This window comes from Protomyctophum bolini (genome assembly GCF_963924005.1).
Source record: "Protomyctophum bolini genome assembly, chromosome: 12".
Taxonomy (NCBI): domain Eukaryota; kingdom Metazoa; phylum Chordata; class Actinopteri; order Myctophiformes; family Myctophidae; genus Protomyctophum; species Protomyctophum bolini.
In genome coordinates, this window is record NC_137873.1 from 18992160 (window position 1) to 19013903 (window position 21744).

At 38.7% G+C, this 21744-nt stretch overlaps 1 protein-coding gene across 1 annotated transcript in view; it reads right to left on the minus strand.

The window, feature by feature from the left end:
* Positions 1-16882: 16882 nt before the first annotated feature.
* LOC308326132 (apolipophorins) overlaps positions 16883-21744 on the minus strand; it is a gene marked incomplete at its 5' end in the record, with an annotated part of 37172 nt that continues 32310 nt past the window's right edge. Inside the window, 8 exons of the mRNA XM_080778939.1 lie at positions 16883-16967; positions 17653-17746; positions 18963-19162; positions 19789-20009; positions 20339-20431; positions 20551-20667; positions 20817-20954; positions 21530-21613. Coding sequence (XP_080635065.1) covers positions 16964-16967; positions 17653-17746; positions 18963-19162; positions 19789-20009; positions 20339-20431; positions 20551-20667; positions 20817-20954; positions 21530-21613 — 951 coding nt within the window. The 3' untranslated portion in view covers positions 16883-16963. The remainder of the gene's footprint in view (positions 16968-17652; positions 17747-18962; positions 19163-19788; positions 20010-20338; positions 20432-20550; positions 20668-20816; positions 20955-21529; positions 21614-21744) is intronic.

Below are 21744 nucleotides of genomic sequence, written 5' to 3' on the forward strand. Positions count from 1 at the left end.
ATTATTTTACACTTTTGGTTGTTGAGAAACAGCTCCTAAAACATTATTTGACACTTTTGGTTGTTGAAAAACAGCTTCTAACCATTATTTGACACTTTGGTTGTTGAGAAACAGCTCCTAAAACATTATTTTACACTTTTGGTTGTTGAGAAACAGCTCCTAAAACATTATTTGACACTTTTGGTTGTTGAAAAACAGCTTCTAACCATTATTTGACACTTTGGTTGTTGAGAAACAGCTCCTAAAACATTATTTTACACTTTTGGTTGTTGAGAAACAGCTCCTAAAACATTATTTGACACTTTTGGTTGTTGAAAAACAGCTTCTAACCATTATTTGACACTTTGGTTGTTGAGAAACAGCTCCTAAAACATTATTTTACACTTTTGGTTATTGAGAAACAGCTCCTAAAACATTATTTGACACTTTTGGTTGTTGAAAAACAGCTTCTAACCATTATTTTACACTTTGGTTGTTGAGAAACAGCTCCTAAAACATTATTTTACACTTTTGGTTATTGAGAAACAGCTCCTAAAACATTATTTGACACTTTTGGTTGTTGAAAAAGAGCTTCTAACCATTATTTGACACTTTGGTTCTGGTTATTTTGGGAGGCAAATTATTTTGGCAAATTATTTTGGGAGGCAAATTATTTTGGCAAATTATTTTGGGAGGCAAATTATTTTGGGAGGCAAATTATTTTGGGAGGCAAATTATTTTGGCAAATTATTTTGGGAGGCAAATTATTTTGGGAGGCAAATTATTTTGGCAAATTATTTTGGGAGGCAAATTATTTTGGCAAATTATTTTGGGAGGCAAATTATTTTGGCAAATTATTTTGGGAGGCAAATTATTTTGGCAAATTATTTTGGGAGGCAAATTATTTTGTGAGGCAAATTATTTTGGCAAATTATTTTGAGAGGCAAATTATTTTGGCAAATTATTTTGGGAGGCAAATTATTTTGGGAGGCAAATTATTTTGGCAAATTATTTTGGGAGGCAAATAATTTTGGGAGACAAATTATTTTGGCAAATTATTCTGGGAGGCAAATTATTTTGGCAAATTATTTTGGCAAATTATTTTGGGAGGCAATTTATTTTGGGAGGCAAATTATTTTGGCAAATTATTTTGGGAGGCAAATTATTTTGGCAAATTATTTTACACTTTTGGTTTTTGAGAAACAGCTCCTAAAACATTATTTGACACTTTTGGTTGTTGAAAAACAGCTTCTAACCATTATTTGACACTTTGGTTGTTGAGAAACAGCTCCTAAAACATTATTTTACACTTTTTGTTATTGAGAAACAGCTCCTAAAACATTATTTGACACTTTTGGTTGTTGAAAAACAGCTTCTAACCATTATTTGACACTTTGGTTGTTGAGAAACAGCTCCTAAAACATTATTTTACACTTTTGGTTATTGAGAAACGGCTCCTAAAACATTATTTGACACTTTTGGTTGTTGAAAAACAGCTTCTAACCATTATTTGACACTTTGGTTGTTGAGAAACAGCTCCTAAAACATTATTTTACACTTTTGGTTATTGAGAAACAGCTCCTAAAACATTATTTGACACTTTTGGTTGTTGAAAAACAGCTTCTAACCATTATTTGACACTTTGGTTGTTGAGAAACAGCTCCTAAAACATTATTTTACACTTTTGGTTGTTGAGAAACAGCTCCTAAAACATTATTTGACACTTTTGGTTGTTGAAAAACAGCTTCTAACCATTATTTGACACTTTGGTTGTTGAGAAACAGCTCCTAAAACATTATTTTACACTTTTGGTTGTTGAGAAACAGCTCCTAAAACATTATTTGACACTTTTGGTTGTTGAAAAACAGCTTCTAACCATTATTTGACACTTTGGTTGTTGAGAAACAGCTCCTAAAACATTATTTTACACTTTTGGTTGTTGAGAAACAGCTCCTAAAACATTATTTGACACTTTTGGTTGTTGAAAAACAGCTTCTAACCATTATTTGACACTTTGGTTGTTGAGAAACAGCTCCTAAAACATTATTTTACACTTTTGGTTATTGAGAAACAGCTCCTAAAACATTATTTGACACTTTTGGTTGTTGAAAAACAGCTTCTAACCATTATTTGACACTTTGGTTGTTGAGAAACAGCTCCTAAAACATTATTTTACACTTTTGGTTATTGAGAAACAGCTCCTAAAACATTATTTGACACTTTTGGTTGTTGAGAAACAGCTCCTAGAACATTATTTGACACTTTTGGTTGTTGAAAAACAGCTTCTAACCATTATTTTACACTTTGGTTGTTGAGAAACAGCTCCTAAAACATTATTTTACACTTTTGGTTATTGAGAAACAGCTCCTAAAACATTATTTGACACTTTTGGTTGTTGAAAAACAGCTTCTAACCATTATTTGACACTTTGGTTGTTGAGAAACAGCTCCTAAAACATTATTTTACACTTTTGGTTATTGAGAAACAGCTCCTAAAACATTATTTGACACTTTTGGTTGTTGAAAAACAGCTTCTAACCATTATTTGACACTTTGGTTGTTGAGAAACAGCTCCTAAAACATTATTTTACACTTTTGGTTATTGAGAAACAGCTCCTAAAACATTATTTGACACTTTTGGTTGTTGAAAAACAGCTTCTAACCATTATTTGACACTTTGGTTGTTGAGAAACAGCTCCTAAAACATTATTTTACACTTTTTGTTATTGAGAAACAGCTCCTAAAACATTATTTGACACTTTTGGTTGTTGAAAAACAGCTTCTAACCATTATTTGACACTTTGGTTGTTGAGAAACAGCTCCTAAAACATTATTTTACACTTTTGGTTATTGAGAAACGGCTCCTAAAACATTATTTGACACTTTTGGTTGTTGAAAAACAGCTTCTAACCATTATTTGACACTTTGGTTGTTGAGAAACAGCTCCTAAAACATTATTTTACACTTTTGGTTATTGAGAAACAGCTCCTAAAACATTATTTGACACTTTTGGTTGTTGAAAAACAGCTTCTAACCATTTTTTGACACTTTGGTTGTTAAGAAACAGCTCCTAAAACATTATTTTACACTTTTGGTTGTTGAGAAACAGCTCCTAAAACATTATTTGACACTTTTGGTTGTTGAAAAACAGCTTCTAACCATTATTTGACACTTTGGTTGTTGAGAAACAGCTCCTAAAACATTATTTTACACTTTTGGTTGTTGAGAAACAGCTCCTAAAACATTATTTGACACTTTTGGTTGTTGAAAAACAGCTTCTAACCATTATTTGACACTTTGGTTGTTGAGAAACAGCTCCTAAAACATTATTTTACACTTTTGGTTGTTGAGAAACAGCTCCTAAAACATTATTTGACACTTTTGGTTGTTGAAAAACAGCTTCTAACCATTATTTGACACTTTGGTTGTTGAGAAACAGCTCCTAAAACATTATTTTACACTTTTGGTTATTGAGAAACAGCTCCTAAAACATTATTTGACACTTTTGGTTGTTGAAAAACAGCTTCTAACCATTATTTGACACTTTGGTTGTTGAGAAACAGCTCCTAAAACATTATTTTACACTTTTGGTTATTGAGAAACAGCTCCTAAAACATTATTTGACACTTTTGGTTGTTGAGAAACAGCTCCTAAAACATTATTTTACACTTTTGGTTATTGAGAAACAGCTCCTAAAACATTATTTGACACTTTTGGTTGTTGAAAAACAGCTTCTAACCATTATTTGACACTTTGGTTGTTGAGAAACAGCTCCTAAAACATTATTTTACACTTTTTGTTATTGAGAAACAGCTCCTAAAACATTATTTGACACTTTTGGTTGTTGAAAAACAGCTTCTAACCATTATTTGACACTTTGGTTGTTGAGAAACAGCTCCTAAAACATTATTTTACACTTTTGGTTATTGAGAAACAGCTCCTAAAACATTATTTGACACTTTTGGTTGTTGAAAAACAGCTTCTAACCATTATTTGACACTTTGGTTGTTGAGAAACAGCTCCTAAAACATTATTTTACACTTTTGGTTGTTGAGAAACAGCTCCTAAAACATTATTTGACACTTTTGGTTGTTGAAAAACAGCTTCTAACCATTATTTGACACTTTGGTTGTTGAGAAACAGCTCCTAAAACATTATTTTTACACTTTTGGTTGTTGAGAAACAGCTCCTAAAACATTATTTGACACTTTTGGTTGTTGAGAAACAGCTCCTAAAACATTATTTGACACTTTTGGTTGTTGAAAAACAGCTTCTAACCATTATTTGACACTTTGGTTCTGGTTATTTTTGGAGGCAAATTATTTTGGGAGGCAAATTAATTTGGGAGGCAAATTATTTTGGGAGGCAAATTATTTTGGGAGGCAAATTATTTTGGCAAATTATTTTGGGAGGCAAATTATTTTGGGAGGCAAATTATTTTGGCAAATTATTTTGGGAGGCAAATTATTTTGGCAAATTATTTTGGGAGGCAAATTATTTTGGGAGGCAAATTATTTTGGGAGGCAAATTATTTTGGGAGGCAAATTATTTTGGAAAATTATTTTGGGAGGCAAATTATTTTGGCAAATTATTTTGGGAGGCAAATTATTTTGGCAAATTATTTTGGGAGGCAAATTATTTTGGCAAATTATTTTGGGAGGCAAATTATTTTGGCAAATTATTTTGGGAGGCAAATTATTTTGGCAAATTATTTTGGGAGGCAAATTATTTTGGGAGGCAAATTATTTTGGCAAATTATTTTGGGAGGCAAATTATTTTGGCAAATTATTTTGGGAGGCAAATTATTTTGGGAGGCAAATTATTTTGGCAAATTATTTTGGGAGGCAAATTATTTTGGCAAATTATTTTGGGAGGCAAATTATTTTGGCAAATTATTTTGGGAGGAAAATTATTTTGGCAAATTATTTTGGGAGGCAAATTATTTTGGGAGGCAAATTATTTTGGCAAATTATTTTGGGAGGCAAATTATTTTGGCAAATTATTTTGGGAGGCAAATTATTTTGGGAGGCAAATTATTTTGGCAAATTATTATGGGAGGCAAATTATTTTGGCAAATTATTTTGGGAGGCAAATTATTTTGGCAATTTATTTTGGGAGGCAAATTATTTTGGCAAATTATTTTGGGAGGCAAATTATTTTGGCAAATTATTTTGGGAGGCAAATTATTTTGGGAAGCAAATTATTTTGGCAAATTATTTTGGGAGGCAAATTATTTTGGCAAATTATTTTGTGAGGCAAATTATTTTGGGAGGCAAATTATTTTGGGAAATTATTTTGGGAGGCAAATTATTTTGGGAGGCAAATTATTTTGGGAGGCACATTTTTTGGGAGGCAAATTATTTTGGCAAATTATTTTGGGAGGCAAATTATTTTGGCAAATTATTTTGGGAGGCAAATTATTTTGGCAAATTATTTTGGGAAGCAAATTATTTTGGGAGGCAAATTATTTTGGGAGGCAAATTATTTTGGAAAATTATTTTGGGAGGCAAATTATTTTGGCAAATTATTTTGGGAGGCAAATTATTTTGTGAGGCAAATTATTTTGTGAGGCAAATTATTTTGTGAGGCAAATTATTTTGGGAAATTATTTTGGGAGGCAAATTATTTTGGGAGGCAAATTATTTTGGGAGGCAAATTTTTGCCGGAGGCAAATTATTTTGGGAGGCAAATTATTTTGGGAAATTATTTTGGGAGGCAAATTATTTTGGGAGGCAAATTATTTTGGGAGGCAAATTATTTTGGCAAATTATTTTGAGAGGCAAATTATTTTGGCAAATTATTTTGGGAGGCAAATTATTTTGGCAAATTATTTTGGGAAGCAAATTATTTTGGCAAATTATTTTGGGAGGCAAATTATTTTGGGAGGCAAATTATTTTGGCAAATTATTTTGGGAGGCAAATTATTTTGGCAATTTATTTTGGGAGGCAAATTATTTTGGCAAATTATTTTACACTTTTGGTTATTGAGAAACAGCTCCTAAAACATTATTTGACACTTTTGGTTGTTGAAAAACAGCTTCTAACCATTATTTGACACTTTGGTTGTTGAGAAACAGCTCCTAAAACATTATTTTACACTTTTGGTTATTGAGAAACAGCTCCTAAAACATTATTTGACACTTTTGGTTGTTGAAAAACAGCTTCTAACCATTATTTGACACTTTGGTTGTTGATAAACAGCTCCTAAAACATTATTTTACACTTTGGGTTATTGAGAAACAGCTCCTAAAACATTATTTGACACTTTTGGATGTTGAAAAACAGCTTCTAACCATTATTTGACACTTTGGTTGTTGAGAAACAGCTCCTAAAACATTATTTTACACTTTTGGTTATTGAGAAACAGCTCCTAAAACATTATTTGACACTTTTGGTTGTTGAAAAACAGCTTCTAACCATTATTTGACACTTTGGTTGTTGAGAAACAGCTCCTAAAACATTATTTTACACTTTTGGTTATTGAGAAACAGCTCCTAAAACATTATTTGACACTTTTGGTTGTTGAAAAACAGCTTCTAACCATTATTTGACACTTTGGTTGTTGAGAAACAGCTCCTAAAACATTATTTTACACTTTTGGTTGTTGAGAAACAGCTCCTAAAACATTATTTGACACTTTTTGTTGTTGAAAAACAGCTTCTAACCATTATTTGACACTTTGGTTGTTGAGAAACAGCTCCTAAAACATTATTTTACACTTTTGGTTATTGAGAAACAGCTCCTAAAACATTATTTGACACTTTTGGTTGTTGAAAAACAGCTTCTAACCATTATTTGACACTTTGGTTGTTGAGAAACAGCTCATAAAACATAATTTTACACTTTTGGTTATTGAGAAACAGCTCCTAAAACATTATTTGAAACTTTTGGTTGTTGAAAAACAGCTTCTAACCATTATTTGACACTTTGGTTGTTGATAAACAGCTCCTAAAACATTATTTTACACTTTGGGTTGTTGAGAAACAGCTCCTAAAACATTATTTGACACTTTTTGTTGTTGAAAAACAGCTTCTAACCATTATTTGACACTTTGGTTGTTGAGAAACAGCTCCTAAAACATTATTTTACACTTTTGGTTATTGAGAAACAGCTCCTAAAACATTATTTGAAACTTTTGGTTGTTGAAAAACAGCTTCTAACCATTATTTGACACTTTGGTTGTTGAGAAACAGCTCCTAAAACATTATTTTACACTTTTGGTTATTGAGAAACAGCTCCTAAAACATTATTTGACACTTTTTGTTGTTGAAAAACAGCTTCTAACCATTATTTGACACTTTGGTTGTTGAGAAACAGCTCCTAAAACATTATTTTACACTTTTGGTTGTTGAGAAACAGCTCCTAAAACATTATTTGACACTTTTGGTTGTTGAAAAACAGCTTCTAACCATTATTTTACACTTTGGTTGTTGAGAAACAGCTCCTAAAACATTATTTTACACTTTTGGTTATTGAGAAACAGCTCCTAAAACCTTATTTGACACTTTTGGTTGTTGAAAAACAGCTTCTAACCATTATTTGACACTTTGGTTGTTGAGAAACAGCTCCTAAAACATTATTTTACACTTTTGGTTGTTGAGAAACAGCTCCTAAAACATTATTTGACACTTTTGGTTGTTGAAAAACAGCTTCTAACCATTATTTTACACTTTGGTTGTTGAGAAACAGCTCCTAAAACATTATTTTACACTTTTGGTTATTGAGAAACAGCTCCTAAAACATTATTTGACACTTTTGGTTGTTGAAAAAGAGCTTCTAACCATTATTTGACACTTTGGTTCTGGTTATTTTGGGAGGCAAATTATTTTGGCAAATTATTTTGGGAGGCAAATTATTTTGGGAGGCAAATTATTTTGGGAGGCAAATTATTTTGGCAAATTATTTTGGGAGGCAAATTATTTTGGGAGGCAAATTATTTTGGCAAATTATTTTGGGAGGCAAATTATTTTGGCAAATTATTTTGGGAGGCAAATTATTTTGGCAAATTATTTTGGGAGGCAAATTATTTTGGGAGGCAAATTATTTTGGCAAATTATTTTGGGAGGCAAATTATTTTGGGAGGCAAATTATTTTGGCAAATTATTTTGGGAGGCAAATTATTTTGGCAAATTATTTTGGGAGGCAAATTATTTTGGCAAATTATTTTGGGAGGCAAATTATTTTGGGAGGCAAATTATTTTGGGAGGCAAATTATTTTGGGAGGCAAATTATTTTGGGAGGCAAATTATTTTGGCAAATTATTTTGGGAGGCAAATTATTTTGGCAAATTATTTTGGCAAATTATTTTGGCAAATTATTTTGGCAAATTATTTTGGCAAATTATTTTGGGAGGCAAATTATTTTGGCAAAATTTTTGGGAGGCAAATTATTTTGGGAGGCAAATTATTTTGGGAGGCAAATTACTTTGGCAAATTATTTTGGCAAATTATTTTGAGAGGCAAATTATTTTGGGAGGCAAATTATTTTGGCAAATTATTTTGGGAGGCAAATTATTTTGGCAAATTATTTTGGGAGGCAAATTATTTTGGGAGACAAATTATTTTGGCAAATTATTTTGGGAGGCAAATTATTTTGGCAAATTATTTTGGGAAGCAAATTATTTTGGCAAATTATTTTGGGAGGCAAATTATTTTGGCAAATTTTTTGGGAGGCAAATTATTTTGGGAGGCAAATTATTTTGAGAGGCAAATTATTTTGGGAGGCAAATTATTTTGGCAAATTATTTTGGGAGGCAAATTATTTTGGCAAATTATTTTGGGAGGCAAATTATTTTGGGAGGCAAATTATTTTGGGAGGCAAATTATTTTGGCAAATTATTTTGAGAGGCAAATTATTTTGGGAGGCAAATTATTTTGGGAGGCAAATTATTTTGGCAAATTATTTTGGGAGGCAAATAATTTTGGGAGACAAATTATTTTGGCAAATTATTCTGGGAGGCAAATTATTTTGGCAAATTATTTTGGGAAGCAAATTATTTTGGGAGGCAAATTATTTTGGGAGGCAAATTATTTTGGGAGGCAAATTATTTTGGCAAATTATTTTGGGAGGCAAATTATTTTGGCAAATTATTTTGGCAAATAATTTTACACTTTTGGTTTTTGAGAAACAGCTCCTAAAACATTATTTGACACTTCTGGTTGTTGAAAAACAGCGTCTAACCATTATTTGACACTTTGGTTGTTGAGAAACAGCTCCTAAAACATTATTTTACACTTTTTGTTATTGAGAAACAGCTCCTAAAACATTATTTGACACTTTTGGTTGTTGAAAAACAGCTTCTAACCATTATTTGACACTTTGGTTGTTGAGAAACAGCTCCTAAAACATTATTTTACACTTTTGGTTATTGAGAAACAGCTCCTAAAACATTATTTGACACTTTTGGTTGTTGAAAAACAGCTTCTAACCATTATTTGACACTTTGGTTGTTGAGAAACAGCTCCTAAAACATTATTTTACACTTTTGGTTGTAGAGAAACAGCTCCTAAAACATTATTTGACACTTTTGGTTGTTGAAAAACAGCTTCTAACCATTATTTGACACTTTGGTTGTTGAGAAACAGCTCCTAAAACATTATTTTACACTTTTGGTTGTTGAGAAACAGCTCCTAAAACATTATTTGACACTTTTGGTTGTTGAGAAACAGCTCCTAAAACATTATTTGACACTTTTGGTTGTTGAAAAACAGCTTCTAACCATTATTTGACACTTTGGTTCTGGTTATTTTGGGAGGCAAATTATTTTGGGAGGCAAATTAATTTGGGAGGCAAATTATTTTGGGAGGCAAATTATTTTGGCAAATTATTTTGGGAGGCAAATTATTTTGGGAGGCAAATTATTTTGGCAAATTATTTTGGGAGGCAAATTATTTTGGCAAATTATTTTGGGAGGCAAATTATTTTGGGAGGCAAATTATTTTGGGAGGCAAATTATTTTGGGAGGCAAATTATTTTGGGAGGCAAATTATTTTGGCAAATTATTTTGGGAGGCAAATTATTTTGGCAAATTATTTTGGGAGGCAAATTATTTTGGGAGGCAAATTATTTTGGCAAATTATTTTGGGAGGCAAATTATTTTGGCAAATTATTTTGGGAGGCAAATTATTTTGGCAAATTATTTTGGGAGGCAAATTATTTTGGCAAATTATTTTGGGAGGCAAATTATTTTGGCAAATTATTTTGGGAGGCAAATTATTTTGGGAGGCAAATTATTTTGGGAGGCAATTTGGGAGGCAAATTATTTTGGGAGGCAAATTATTTTGGCAAATTATTTTGGGAGGCAAATTATTTTGGCAAATTATTTTGGGAGGCAAATTATTTTGGCAAATTATTTTGGGAGGCAAATTATTTTGGGAGGCAAATTATTTTGGGAGGCAAATTATTTTGGCAAATTATTTTGGGAGGCAAATTATTTTGGGAGGCAAATTATTTTGGCAAATTATTTTGGGAGGCAAATTATTTTGGCAAATTATTTTGGCAAATTATTTTGGGAGGCAAATTATTTTGGCAAATTTTTTGGGAGGCAAATTATTTTGGGAGGCAAATTATTTTGGCAAATTATTTTGGCAAATTATTTTGGGAGGCAAATTACTTTGGCAAATTATTTTGGCAAATTATTTTGAGAGGCAAATTATTTTGGGAGGCAAATTATTTTGGCAAATTATTTTGGGAGGCAAATTATTTTGGCAAATTATTTTGGGAGGCAAATTATTTTGGGAGACAAATTATTTTGGCAAATTATTTTGGGAGGCAAATTATTTTGGCAAATTATTTTGGGAAGCAAATTATTTTGGCAAATTATTTTGGCAAATTATTTTGGGAGGCAAATTATTTTGGGAGGCAAATTATTTTGGGAGGCAAATTATTTTGGGAGGCAAATTATCTCTCATTCCCCTATACCCTTAAATATTGTCCATTTATACCATTTGTCCTCCATTTTTTCTTCTTCTTGTAGCCTCAAATGTGCTTTCTTGGTCTACCATTGAAACTACTGTCACTCATGTGTCAGGTGGAAACCAGAACTGTTATTTTTCAGGATTCAAAATGTGTCTTGAGTTTGTGAATCTGCTACTTTTGATGCTTTTGTGTGACGCTGTAGTTTGTGTGTACTGTGGGTCATGAATTTACGAAAAAACACAAAAACGTATTGAGGTAAAAGGCGACAGAGACGATATACTTGGTGTTTTCATACCTTTGAGTTCCTCATCGTCATCGAAGCCTCTAGTTGGTTGTTATCGATCGCCATGGAGATGTGCGAGTCAAAGAGCGTCTGCGAGGAGAGAACTGAGCCTGAGGCCTGCAGTCGGTTTGGACTCCCCAACTCCTGCAAAAAAAATTAAAATATAATAATGGACTAGTAATTTTTGAATAACTTCTTTCAACACAAAGCTTCTCTTCAGGGGTGGCTGGGACAAACATGAAAAGGTTTGAGAACAACTGATCTAAATATCATTATTTAAAGGTAGTGAACGTGATCTTTACATTGGTTAAAAATGTAAAGCTCTATATTTTGATTCGTGATAGTAATAATCATTGTAGTAGTGTGTTTGTTCAGTAACCTGACTTTCCAGATCTTAAAAAAATAAAGAAAAAAATAAAGAATATATATATATCAGAAGGTTTGCCAATTTCAACTAATCAGGAGAGAGTACCCATTTATCAGCTTCAATTGTATAGTGTTCCAGTTCCAATTTAGAGACTACTCCATGCTCTTGCCTGTAACACAGTGCAGTTGTTGTGATACGACAGTGACCCCTGCTGGCCATTCCCCGTCATGACGTCCCCGGCAGCTCTGGCGATGCATTCCTCAATCTGCATCAGAGCTTCACCATTGTAGTTGTAGTAGCCACCCTCCTGTGTCCCCTCCGCCTCCGTCCGACTGCTGGTTAACAGCAGCCTCCCGTTCCTCGGTAACCCCCTGAAATATTCTAGGTTGTTGTGACTGAGCTGGCCCTCCAGGTGCCAACGCTCGGGGCCGCTCCTCGCACTCAGTCTCAGTGAAGCCCTCTGGTCGTCCAGACCAGTGTGAACCACGCTGGCCGTCCATGCGCCAGCCTGGGGGTCCCGCTCCACTGACCCGTTCAGATAAGACTGCAGGGGAGAGAGACGACAGGAGACTGATTTACTTTGGATTTCAGTTATTATTTTTTTACTTCTGGGGTTATTTTACCAGTTAGTTTAGATATTTTATATTAATTATATCAGACACGCCCTATATAAACCCTTTGTAACTTCTAAAAACTCCATTGTATTCCAGGAAACCCTGGTTTGAACTCCCTCAAGGATCCCTGTGATAACCAGTGACATATCCACAGCTCTACCTGCAAGGAGGGACATTCAGACTCAGCAGCCCAGTGCCACCGTGTCCTTCCCTCGGATTCCGTGGTTCCTGTAGCTCTGACGGAACAGTCTCCGACTCTGATCAGAATGGCCCCGGCCTGGCCAGAAGCCCCCGCCCCGTCGGAGGCAAAGGCCTCCACAGTGGTCCTCGGGGCCAGGCCGAAGCCAGCGAGGCCGGGGAAGGAGTGTGTGACGGTCCCTGAGAGACGCGAGGGTCTACAGGTCTGGCCCAGCTCGAGGGCCACGTCACGCGTGTCCACCCTCAGCCTGGAGGACAGCGCCAGCCGGCAGGGGACGAGCGACAGGAGACCCTCGAGAGACAGCGACGCCGGGAGGACAGATCCCTGAGGGACACACAAGCAGGCAAACATGCATTGGTGGAAAAAGTCACTGGCACAGAGACACGACCCCTACCAGGAACACAAACAAAACACAAATATTGCAAATCCACACATATAATCACAGAAAATACACGCAACATTCACAAAAGTACAAACATTTAGTTTACTTTGAACGATTCATAAACTGTGTACACAGAGATTAAAAATCACACCCGTGTGAAGTGAGGGGCGCTAATATATTAAAGTCTAACTCATGTTGATTAGGTGATGGTAATGGAGATGTAAAACAAATGGTGCCAATACAAACATTAAATGCCATTTAACAATAAAGAGACAATATGACGTAACGAGGGACAATATGACGTACATTTTCCCTTCATTGTCAATGGCATTTTTAAAACAAACATTGAACTAAAAACAAACATTAAACCTGTATATAGGAGTGGCTAGCACCCCTCAAAAATACAGAACCTGTCCAAAACCTGCATTCATAAACAATCTTCAGCCTGCAAACAAGGCCTTTAAGGATCTCTCAACGCCAATCTTCTACACAATAAAGTATTGTGTTGTGTTAATTTAACATGAGACACATTGCGAGCTTGTAGATCATCTATTTTCACCACTGAAATAGAGCTCAAGTGGTTCATTCATTCCTAGTGTATTTTTGTACGTTTGGGTCCTGGGGAGACTCCACAATGATCATTTGGGTCTGGAGCTCTAAGCTTTGGGAACCCCTGCTATAGAGACATCCCACCAGAAAACCAAACACACTTTATTATCTCGCTTGGTGCGAAGCAGAGCAGACATAACAACATGGAAGGTGTCGTTCCGCTCTGTCGCTAGTCAAACATTAGCATCAGCTTGACCTTGGTTTGAACTCCTGTTTCAAAGGAAGGCGTGTTGATCAGTAAATCAGTACTCAGAGCTCTTTAACTGAGAAATAATGGAGGAGAGAGAATAATGAGAACTAAGTTACTCTAATATCTAAAGGGCTTTTTAAACTAAAGTGTTTTTTGGTGAAATATAAGTGATCACTATACTGAGATGTATGAAATGTGTATTGAAAGATCACAGTGAGCTTGACTTTTAACCACCCAAAAACGTAGGGCGTGAGACTGGCGATAGCCTACCAGGCAAGGGACCTGAAAAACTATTCCACTCCATGTGAACATTCTTACCTGGAGAGCAGGGCAGTAGTGAGACACACGGACAGCAAAATTTGCCTCGGAAGCCTGGCTCTGCCGTGCGCTGGCCTTGACGTGGCATTCCCCCAGCTCCACGCCTAGCTCCATGCCAAGGACATCTGCGGTGGCAGGACCCAGCAGCACCAGGGCACCATGGGTGGGGATGCCTAGCGCCTGAATCCCCTCTATGGAGTGCTGGATGGAGCCCCTGATGCTGAGCTGGGGGCGACAGGCTACGGAGAGGCTAACGACACCCTTGTCTTCTCCGTCTGCTTGGAGAGAACTGTACAGATGTGTGGAGCAGTCGGAATGGAGCAGGGAGCCATTCATGGAGAACTGGGAAACGGGAAGAGTCTGTGGAAGAAAATGAACAATACATCCAATTATAAAAGTACAGTTTGTAGTACTAAAACCTGGAAGTGAGTTTGCCAGATTTCTTTCTCCCAGGGTCTGTGGTTAATGTAAGCCTAAGGGAGTTTGTTACCTGATTGTTGAAGCACACTGTTAGCAGTGTGGTTAAAAAGTGGTAAAATAATAGTGTTTATTATTGTTATAATAGAGATTATCTTGTTGAATACCATAAGCACAAGGAGTGATCTCGTCTTTTGACAGAGCTTCTTAATTTATCAAAAGCACAAAGCTAAACATTCCACTTAACTGGAAGTTAGCAAAGGGAACCCATGGCAGGAATAACTTCCAGGTTGGCCTACAAAAACACTTCTCTGAATTATAAACCAATGTATATATGGTACATGTATTTTATAACATGTACCATATTTAAGTTATTGTAGCAGCTGGACCTAATTAGAACCAGGTTCCTACAGTACCTTTTGATGATATTTCAGTTGTCTGTCTTACTGTCTGTCTTACTGTACACGGAACACTGACTGAATGTATTTATTATTGACTTTTATTATTATTGACACCAACCTACCCAACACTGGCATGTTTACACACCCACACTTACACTTAAAGTACCCACAATGGAAATGAGCTCTCTAGCTTTTTTGTGTTTTATCTTGCAGTTGTGTTTTTTTTGTCAATAAAATCAATCAACCAATAACCAATACAGTATTATCAATCATACAACGGAAAGATGAAAGTCATCTCTGGTGAGAAGATGTCTTTGTTCCTTTCCTTCTGCTGGGAAACAGTTTTTCTGAGACGTCCCAGTGTTTCCTTGTCTAACCTTCAGTAGGACACATCGCTGGCGGACAGACAGACTCCAGGTCGTCTTCTCGTCCACCGCTCCTCTGCGGAGATGTGCCAGAACCAGTGCAGAGCACGTGTCGCTTTCTATCTCCAACCAGGCCCGACCGGGCCAGATGTACGTGCCGACAGTGAGTCCCGCCGGTACTCCTACATCAATTAGCTTGGCCAAGTTGTGCTGGAGGATGGCCTTGAGAGAGACACGAGGCTCCCAGATGGCAGTGACATCTAGCTGGGCAGAACGCGTGTCAAGAGAGACCCGTGCGCTACCAGAAAGGGAGGTGCTGCGGAGATGGCCCGACCCATGCACGTCCACCCTTCCTGGAACGGTGGATGCCAGAGAGGCCCACTGGTGCTGGAGCGTCCAGCCCAGCTCGGCCTTATGGTCCCTCAGCAAGACTGACGCGAAGCAACGAAGGGAATCCTTCTGGTTCTGCACACCCAGAGAACCTTTGAGTCCACCGCTCCCAGCTCGTCCCGTTATGGTTAGGGATGTCTTGTGCAACGCCCCACCTTCCCCATCCCTGACCTGCACCCAGGCCAGCCTTCCCAGCCCTCCACACCGGGCCGACACCACCAGGCTGGAGCTGACCGAGTTCCACGCTCCACTAACGTCTGCCCACACATGACACCAGCTTTCCAGCCTCATGCGACCAGTCACCTCCGCTTTGTGTGTGACACTTGGGGTCCCGTACTCAAACAGCCCATGCAAGCCATAAAGCTCAGCTTCCTCCAGCCTCAGTGCCCCGACCAATTCTGCCCGCCAGGGGCCGACAGCCAACCCGATCCCCAGGGCCCACCTCTGAGGCCCAGGCCGGAGCAGAAGCCTGAGGTTAGAGTCGGCGGGCAGACCCAGGGACAGCAGCAGTAGCCTGGAAGAATGGGTTAGGTTAGCCCTTAGCTCTATCTGACCAGTGGGACTGTAGCAGCCTTTGGCTTGAGCTCTGAGGCTAGGGTGAGCTAGCGCCAGGCCGTAGCAGTGCCTGTTGTTGTGTGGTCTATAGGAGCGAAAGGCTCGTACCTCCACGGGATTGCCGGCCACGCTTCCTGAACACTGGGCTGAGAGGCGGTCTGCTGCGGTGTCCCCTGTGCAGTTCATCTGTGAAAACAAAGACCCCTGTTGGCTGAGTTTGTTTGTCAAAGGAAAAACTGGGAGAGAAGATGGAGGAATTTCACAAAGGAAATAAAGAACACTGGAGTAGAGACTCTAAACATTGTAGTACACCAGTGTGCACTGGTAACCGAGGGTATTGTTCAGAAATAATATAATTTTCTGTTGAAAATATTTTATCAAGTTTTACAGTCTTTTTTTGCATATTACAGTCAGAAAAAAATCAAAAGCTGTGTGTTCTCACCTGTAAAGAGGTAGGGATTACTCCCTTGAGCTGCCTCATTTGTTGCCATAGTGACAGTGCCACGTTAGCTTTGCTATTGTTTGCTCTAACATCAAAAAGGATGTCAACCATTTTTTCCTCTTCCATGTCAAGGACCAAACCTGCATTCACCCCCTCTTTGTCTGTCTGAAGAATGGGAAGAAATAGAAACAATTTAATTACATTAATGAATGGGAAAAGCAAGGCAACGCAAGTTATCTGTATAGTGCATTTCAGCAAGGCTATTCAAAGTTAAATGACAGCGTTCTGCTGTACACTGTAAAAACACCATGCACAGTACCTGGTAATGTGCTGTGACCTGTATGGAGCTGGGCAGGCCTCTGGAAAGCAGGGCCTGGCTTCCATACTGAACCCTGGAGAGGAACTCCCAGCGTTGGGGCGGCTGGCGTCTCTTGCTCCCCTCAAACTCGGCCGTCAGGTTGTCACCCCCGGCCTGCAGCTCTGCCAGGACGGAGAGATGACCGTCCTCCTGGAGCCAGCTCACCTGAGCAGCGCTGTTACCTGGGATACCTTGCAGGCAGATGTTTTTTATAGGATTTATGAAATATAGAAAATGCATTATTTTTGCACAGACTTATTGGCATTTGTTATGCCAATGAAGCATATCGTTGCTGTCGGTCTCCGTTCATAAATCTTATCTAATGGTTGAGTCTGAAAATGTTGTATTCTCTGCAGTTGTTTGGTCTTGCAGCCATAAGGACTCTGTTGTTGTTCTTTTTTATACTGTATTTATGTATCTGTAGTTCTGTACTGTATGTTTTTGTTTGTAAAAAAAAAAAGGAAAATGCAATTAATATATTGCTAAAAACAAACAAACCTGTTAAAACTACACATGGAACACAGGTTATTATATTATAGTTTGGGACATACAAGGTTCCCTCCTGACAGTGAATATAGTAATCAAATTGATCTTAATATGTAATCAAATTGAACTTAATGTATGTAATCAAACTGAATTGAATGTATGTAATCAAACTGAATTGAATGTATGTAATCAAATTAAATTTAGCTGAATTGAATCAAAGTGTTACAGGAGGGATTACCTGCAGCCTGAAGGAGGTGGGAGGAGTGAGTCACATGGGCAAAGACCCCACCGCTCCCCATAACTCCCATTGGACGGCTCACGTTCATGCATAAAGACTCCTCCCCGAAACGGGCGCACAGCCAATCGCGAGCCACGCCATACCCGTGTCCTGTGGCTCCCTCGCCACCTCCTCCATCCTCCTGATGTCTCAGCTCAACACTGTACACATCATCCATCACTCTGACTCTGAACTGCCCTGAGCACGCACACGCACACACACACACACACACACACACACACACACACACACACACACACACACACACACACACACACACACACACACACACACACACACACACACACACACACACACACACACACACACACACACACACACACACACACACACACACACACACACACACACACACACACAACTATTAATACCTGCGAGGACATCAACATTTTAGGACGGTATAGCTGTGGCCTAAAGAATTCAAGAATCACTGCTGTAAATAAAATGTACATTTCCAAATTAACCAGCTTGTTACGGTTTCTAACCCAGGTTCGAACCCTCCACCTCCACCTTCCACTTCTGGTGTTCCTGGGCACAACCAAGGGGCCAGTGAGGCGCTCCAATGTTGAAGCACTGGGCCCTAGTGGTAAGAGGAAGGAAGTCCCACAATGCACTGCGAGTGCATTGTCACGTATCGAGGGCCCGCAAGCGCAAGCATGCGTCTTCTCTTCACTATTGATCAGCAGTGAAAGTATATCACTTTTGGTCAACTTTCAGCTACCCCTCTCCCCAAAAATGGCCTGTGTGTTGAAACACAGTCCGGCCCTCGACTTGTACCAATTTCTGTATTTTGGCCCACTGTGTATTTGAGTTTGACATCCCTGCATGGGCACAACCCACTGCGCCGTCATCACTCTTCCTGCCTGGGAGTGGCACTGCACACCTGTTTCCATTCTACAATGATCACCAGAGTCTTCAAAAACCCTGCCTCCCCCCCACTCCTCGCCAGATCTTCCCATAGAAACGCCTGGCAAGTACAGAACGGCTCTCTACTCAGTTGCTGTTCGTACTCTGATCTTTTCTTGTGTTTTAGCTGCAGTGTTAGCTGTTTTGCTAATTTGTTCCTTTCATCCTCCAGACCTGGCTATCTGCCGTGCTACTCGTCACCCCTTTGTTCTGGACTGTTTGTTTGGCTGCCGATCTACAAGCTCGTCTTCGACTACTCTCTTGGATTTCTCTTGGAAGTATAGTTTTATATTATATATATCCTCATAGATACATATCTACCTAATTATACGATAAGAGTATTTATGTATTTATATGGATTTATATATATATCTATACATTGTCATTATCCTGCTCAATTTGGACATTAAAGTGCTTAGCTGTCTTGCTGTCTCTTGAGTGGTTGCATTTGAGTTCAGAACACAACTCAGTCTTAACACAGCTATACCTTCAGTGAGTGTGTCCGACTGTCCCAGCGCCCCGTCCAAGCCCAGTGCCGCGGGCAGGGAAGCGAGTCTGGCCAGGGAGTGCCTCAGGTCGCCGGACACAGCCAGCTGGAGACCTGCGTTACCGCTACGCACCACAGAGCCTGTCACCTGGACCAGCAGGGCCTCGTCTCCCTGGGTGTAGGAGCCACGAGCAGACACACTGGCAGCACAGGGGACAAGACAGGCAGAATGTACAGTATATGGTTGCTGGCCGTCGGAACCTCTTATCTACATAAATTTACTTTTTGTGTTTTTTCGTAAATGAACGCCCTACTTATGAATTGCATTTTATAGCGCTGAGTACTCAAAGCGCTTTACAATGGTTAATTAATTCATACATTGGGACCCACTTGACGGTGTCACACAAAAGCATCAAAAGTAGCAGATCCACAAGCTCGAGAGTTGAGCTTGTAGGTCTGCTACTTTTGCTGCTTTGGAATTTAAATCCTGAAAAGTTAAAGTTTTGGATTTATGAGGTTTCCACCCGACAGAGACTAGGCTATATTACAAATGTCACTGTGTGTTGAATATACTGTTGTACAGGGACTTGTGTGGACAGTGGTTCTCACAATCTACAAGAATTTTTTAAAGATCTAGAATAACCTAGAAACATCTATAATTAGGGGGGGGGGGGGGGGTCATGACAATATTAGAGAATCACTGACCTAGAGGACATCATTCAGTAGAAACGTTAAAAGCATCAAACTAACAGCATGTCAAGAACAAACTGCACACAGAAATGAACTAAGTCACTGCTGTGTGTAAAGTACGGCGCCATCAGCGCACCTGTGTGAGGAGACGTTAGCGGCCATGTCCAGGCGCAGGTGGGTGGGCGTTGGGAGCAGGCTCTGGGAGAGGTCCAGCCTCAGTCCCACGGCTCTGCCGTCCCCCTGGAGGGAGTGGGATAGCCGAGCCTTCAGCAGCACTCTGTCCTTCCCGTCGGCCCTCACACGCACGGAGCTGACCGCTCCGCCAGCCGCCATAGACATGTCTGCAACGGCCTGGGCCTTGGGATGTAGAATGGTACAATTAGCTTCACTTACAGGTAAAAAACATCATGCATATTAAGAAGTTAAGCCGTGAGTATTATAACTGTGTTTTTACATATCTTAACGCCCTACAGATCCACATCTTCTACTTTTGCTATTTTTTTTATTGAACCCTGAAAAGTAACAGTTTTGGACATATGAGGTTTTGTGAACTTGGACATTTACTTTTGCCATTTTTTAAAGGTTTGCAGGGTTAAATGTGGTTAAATGTATTAATCACTGTGTAGGTTTATATTAAGAACAAATGCTAGTTAAGCTAAGATCACATCTGGCCAAGAGAAACCCACCTCCAACGTTTTGGGGATCTTGGATTTGAAGGGGTGACTGAGAGATGCGTGCAGAGCAACTCTGCCTGACGTTCCATTCAGGCGTCCGGAAAACTAACACAAATAAATAAACAAATACTTGTATCTGAACTATTGTCACTGTGGAGCTATGAGAGACACAATGTTTTTTAGTTAAACAACGACCGATATGTGTACAGTAGGTCATTACTCACTTGGCACTCCTGGCGCTCGATCCGCACTCTCCCCCTGGCCAGATAATCAAACACAGAGTTGTTTTGGGGGTTCCATGACACGTCTGCCTCCACTGAGGCTGAGGAGGGGAGTTGCAGCTGTAACAGCAATGGTACAAGAATGTCCAATGTCCATGCATCAGCAGCACACTCCTTACACAGTCCATATAGCCTTCCATGTGCCATACATATACTCAAGGTTAGGAAATACAGCTTAAAAATTCTTCTTAGTAGATACCCTGGTTTACCTGCAATAGGTGGGTGAGGTTGGCTTTAACTTTAACCCCCTGATGACTAGAGTGCAAAGAGTTCAGCAGGACACCTCCATAGAATGTCAGTCTGTCCTTCCTTCCTATGCGCAGCCTCCCCTGAACCTCTCTCTGTGTCTGGAGAGGAGAGGAGAGTGTAATAGCAAGTTTAGCCAATCCGTTCTAAATAATGTTTAGTAATTGTATTCGGCAAACTTTTACATCAATGTGCTAATTCTAACTATTACAGCTGTCAATCTAACAGCTGAGCTGACTTCTCCATGCTTACTCTCACTCTGTCAGCTAATCTGTACCCATGAAACTAATTGTTGCCCTTATCTTTAGTACATATCCTTATATGACCATTTAGAATAGCATCTATGTAAAAATGGACAATGAGAACTGTCTGAGATTTGGGAAGAGTTCTTCCCAGAGGGGCTGCTAGCGAAGTCCGGGAGGCCTGCTCTGCTCAAAAACACAGCCTGACTGGATATTGATATTTCCCATTATAAGAAGACAGGGGAGAGGAGAGGGGGAGAGGAGAGGACAATTGATTGATTGATTGATTTATTGAATACTTCATTAGACCGTTTGAGAAACAGTACAGCAGCACAGTCACAAACGATGTATATATAACATATATGAATCATTCCTCTCAAATTGGTGCCTCTCGTGGGTGCCTGCGTTATGACTTACAATGGATAGCAGCCTACCTGGTTACTGGATACCGTTAAGCACGCTTCTGAGTCTGAGGGAATAGTGTGAGAACTGAATGGGTGTATCAAGGCGGAGCAAACCTACGGACAAAAAACCCGAAACAAAAGAGATTACCCCACAGAACACTCAGGCTTTCAAGACACCGGACTGCAACGGATGAAATTGAATACCGGTATGCTCTTACTGAACCACAAGCATGTCCTTTATTATG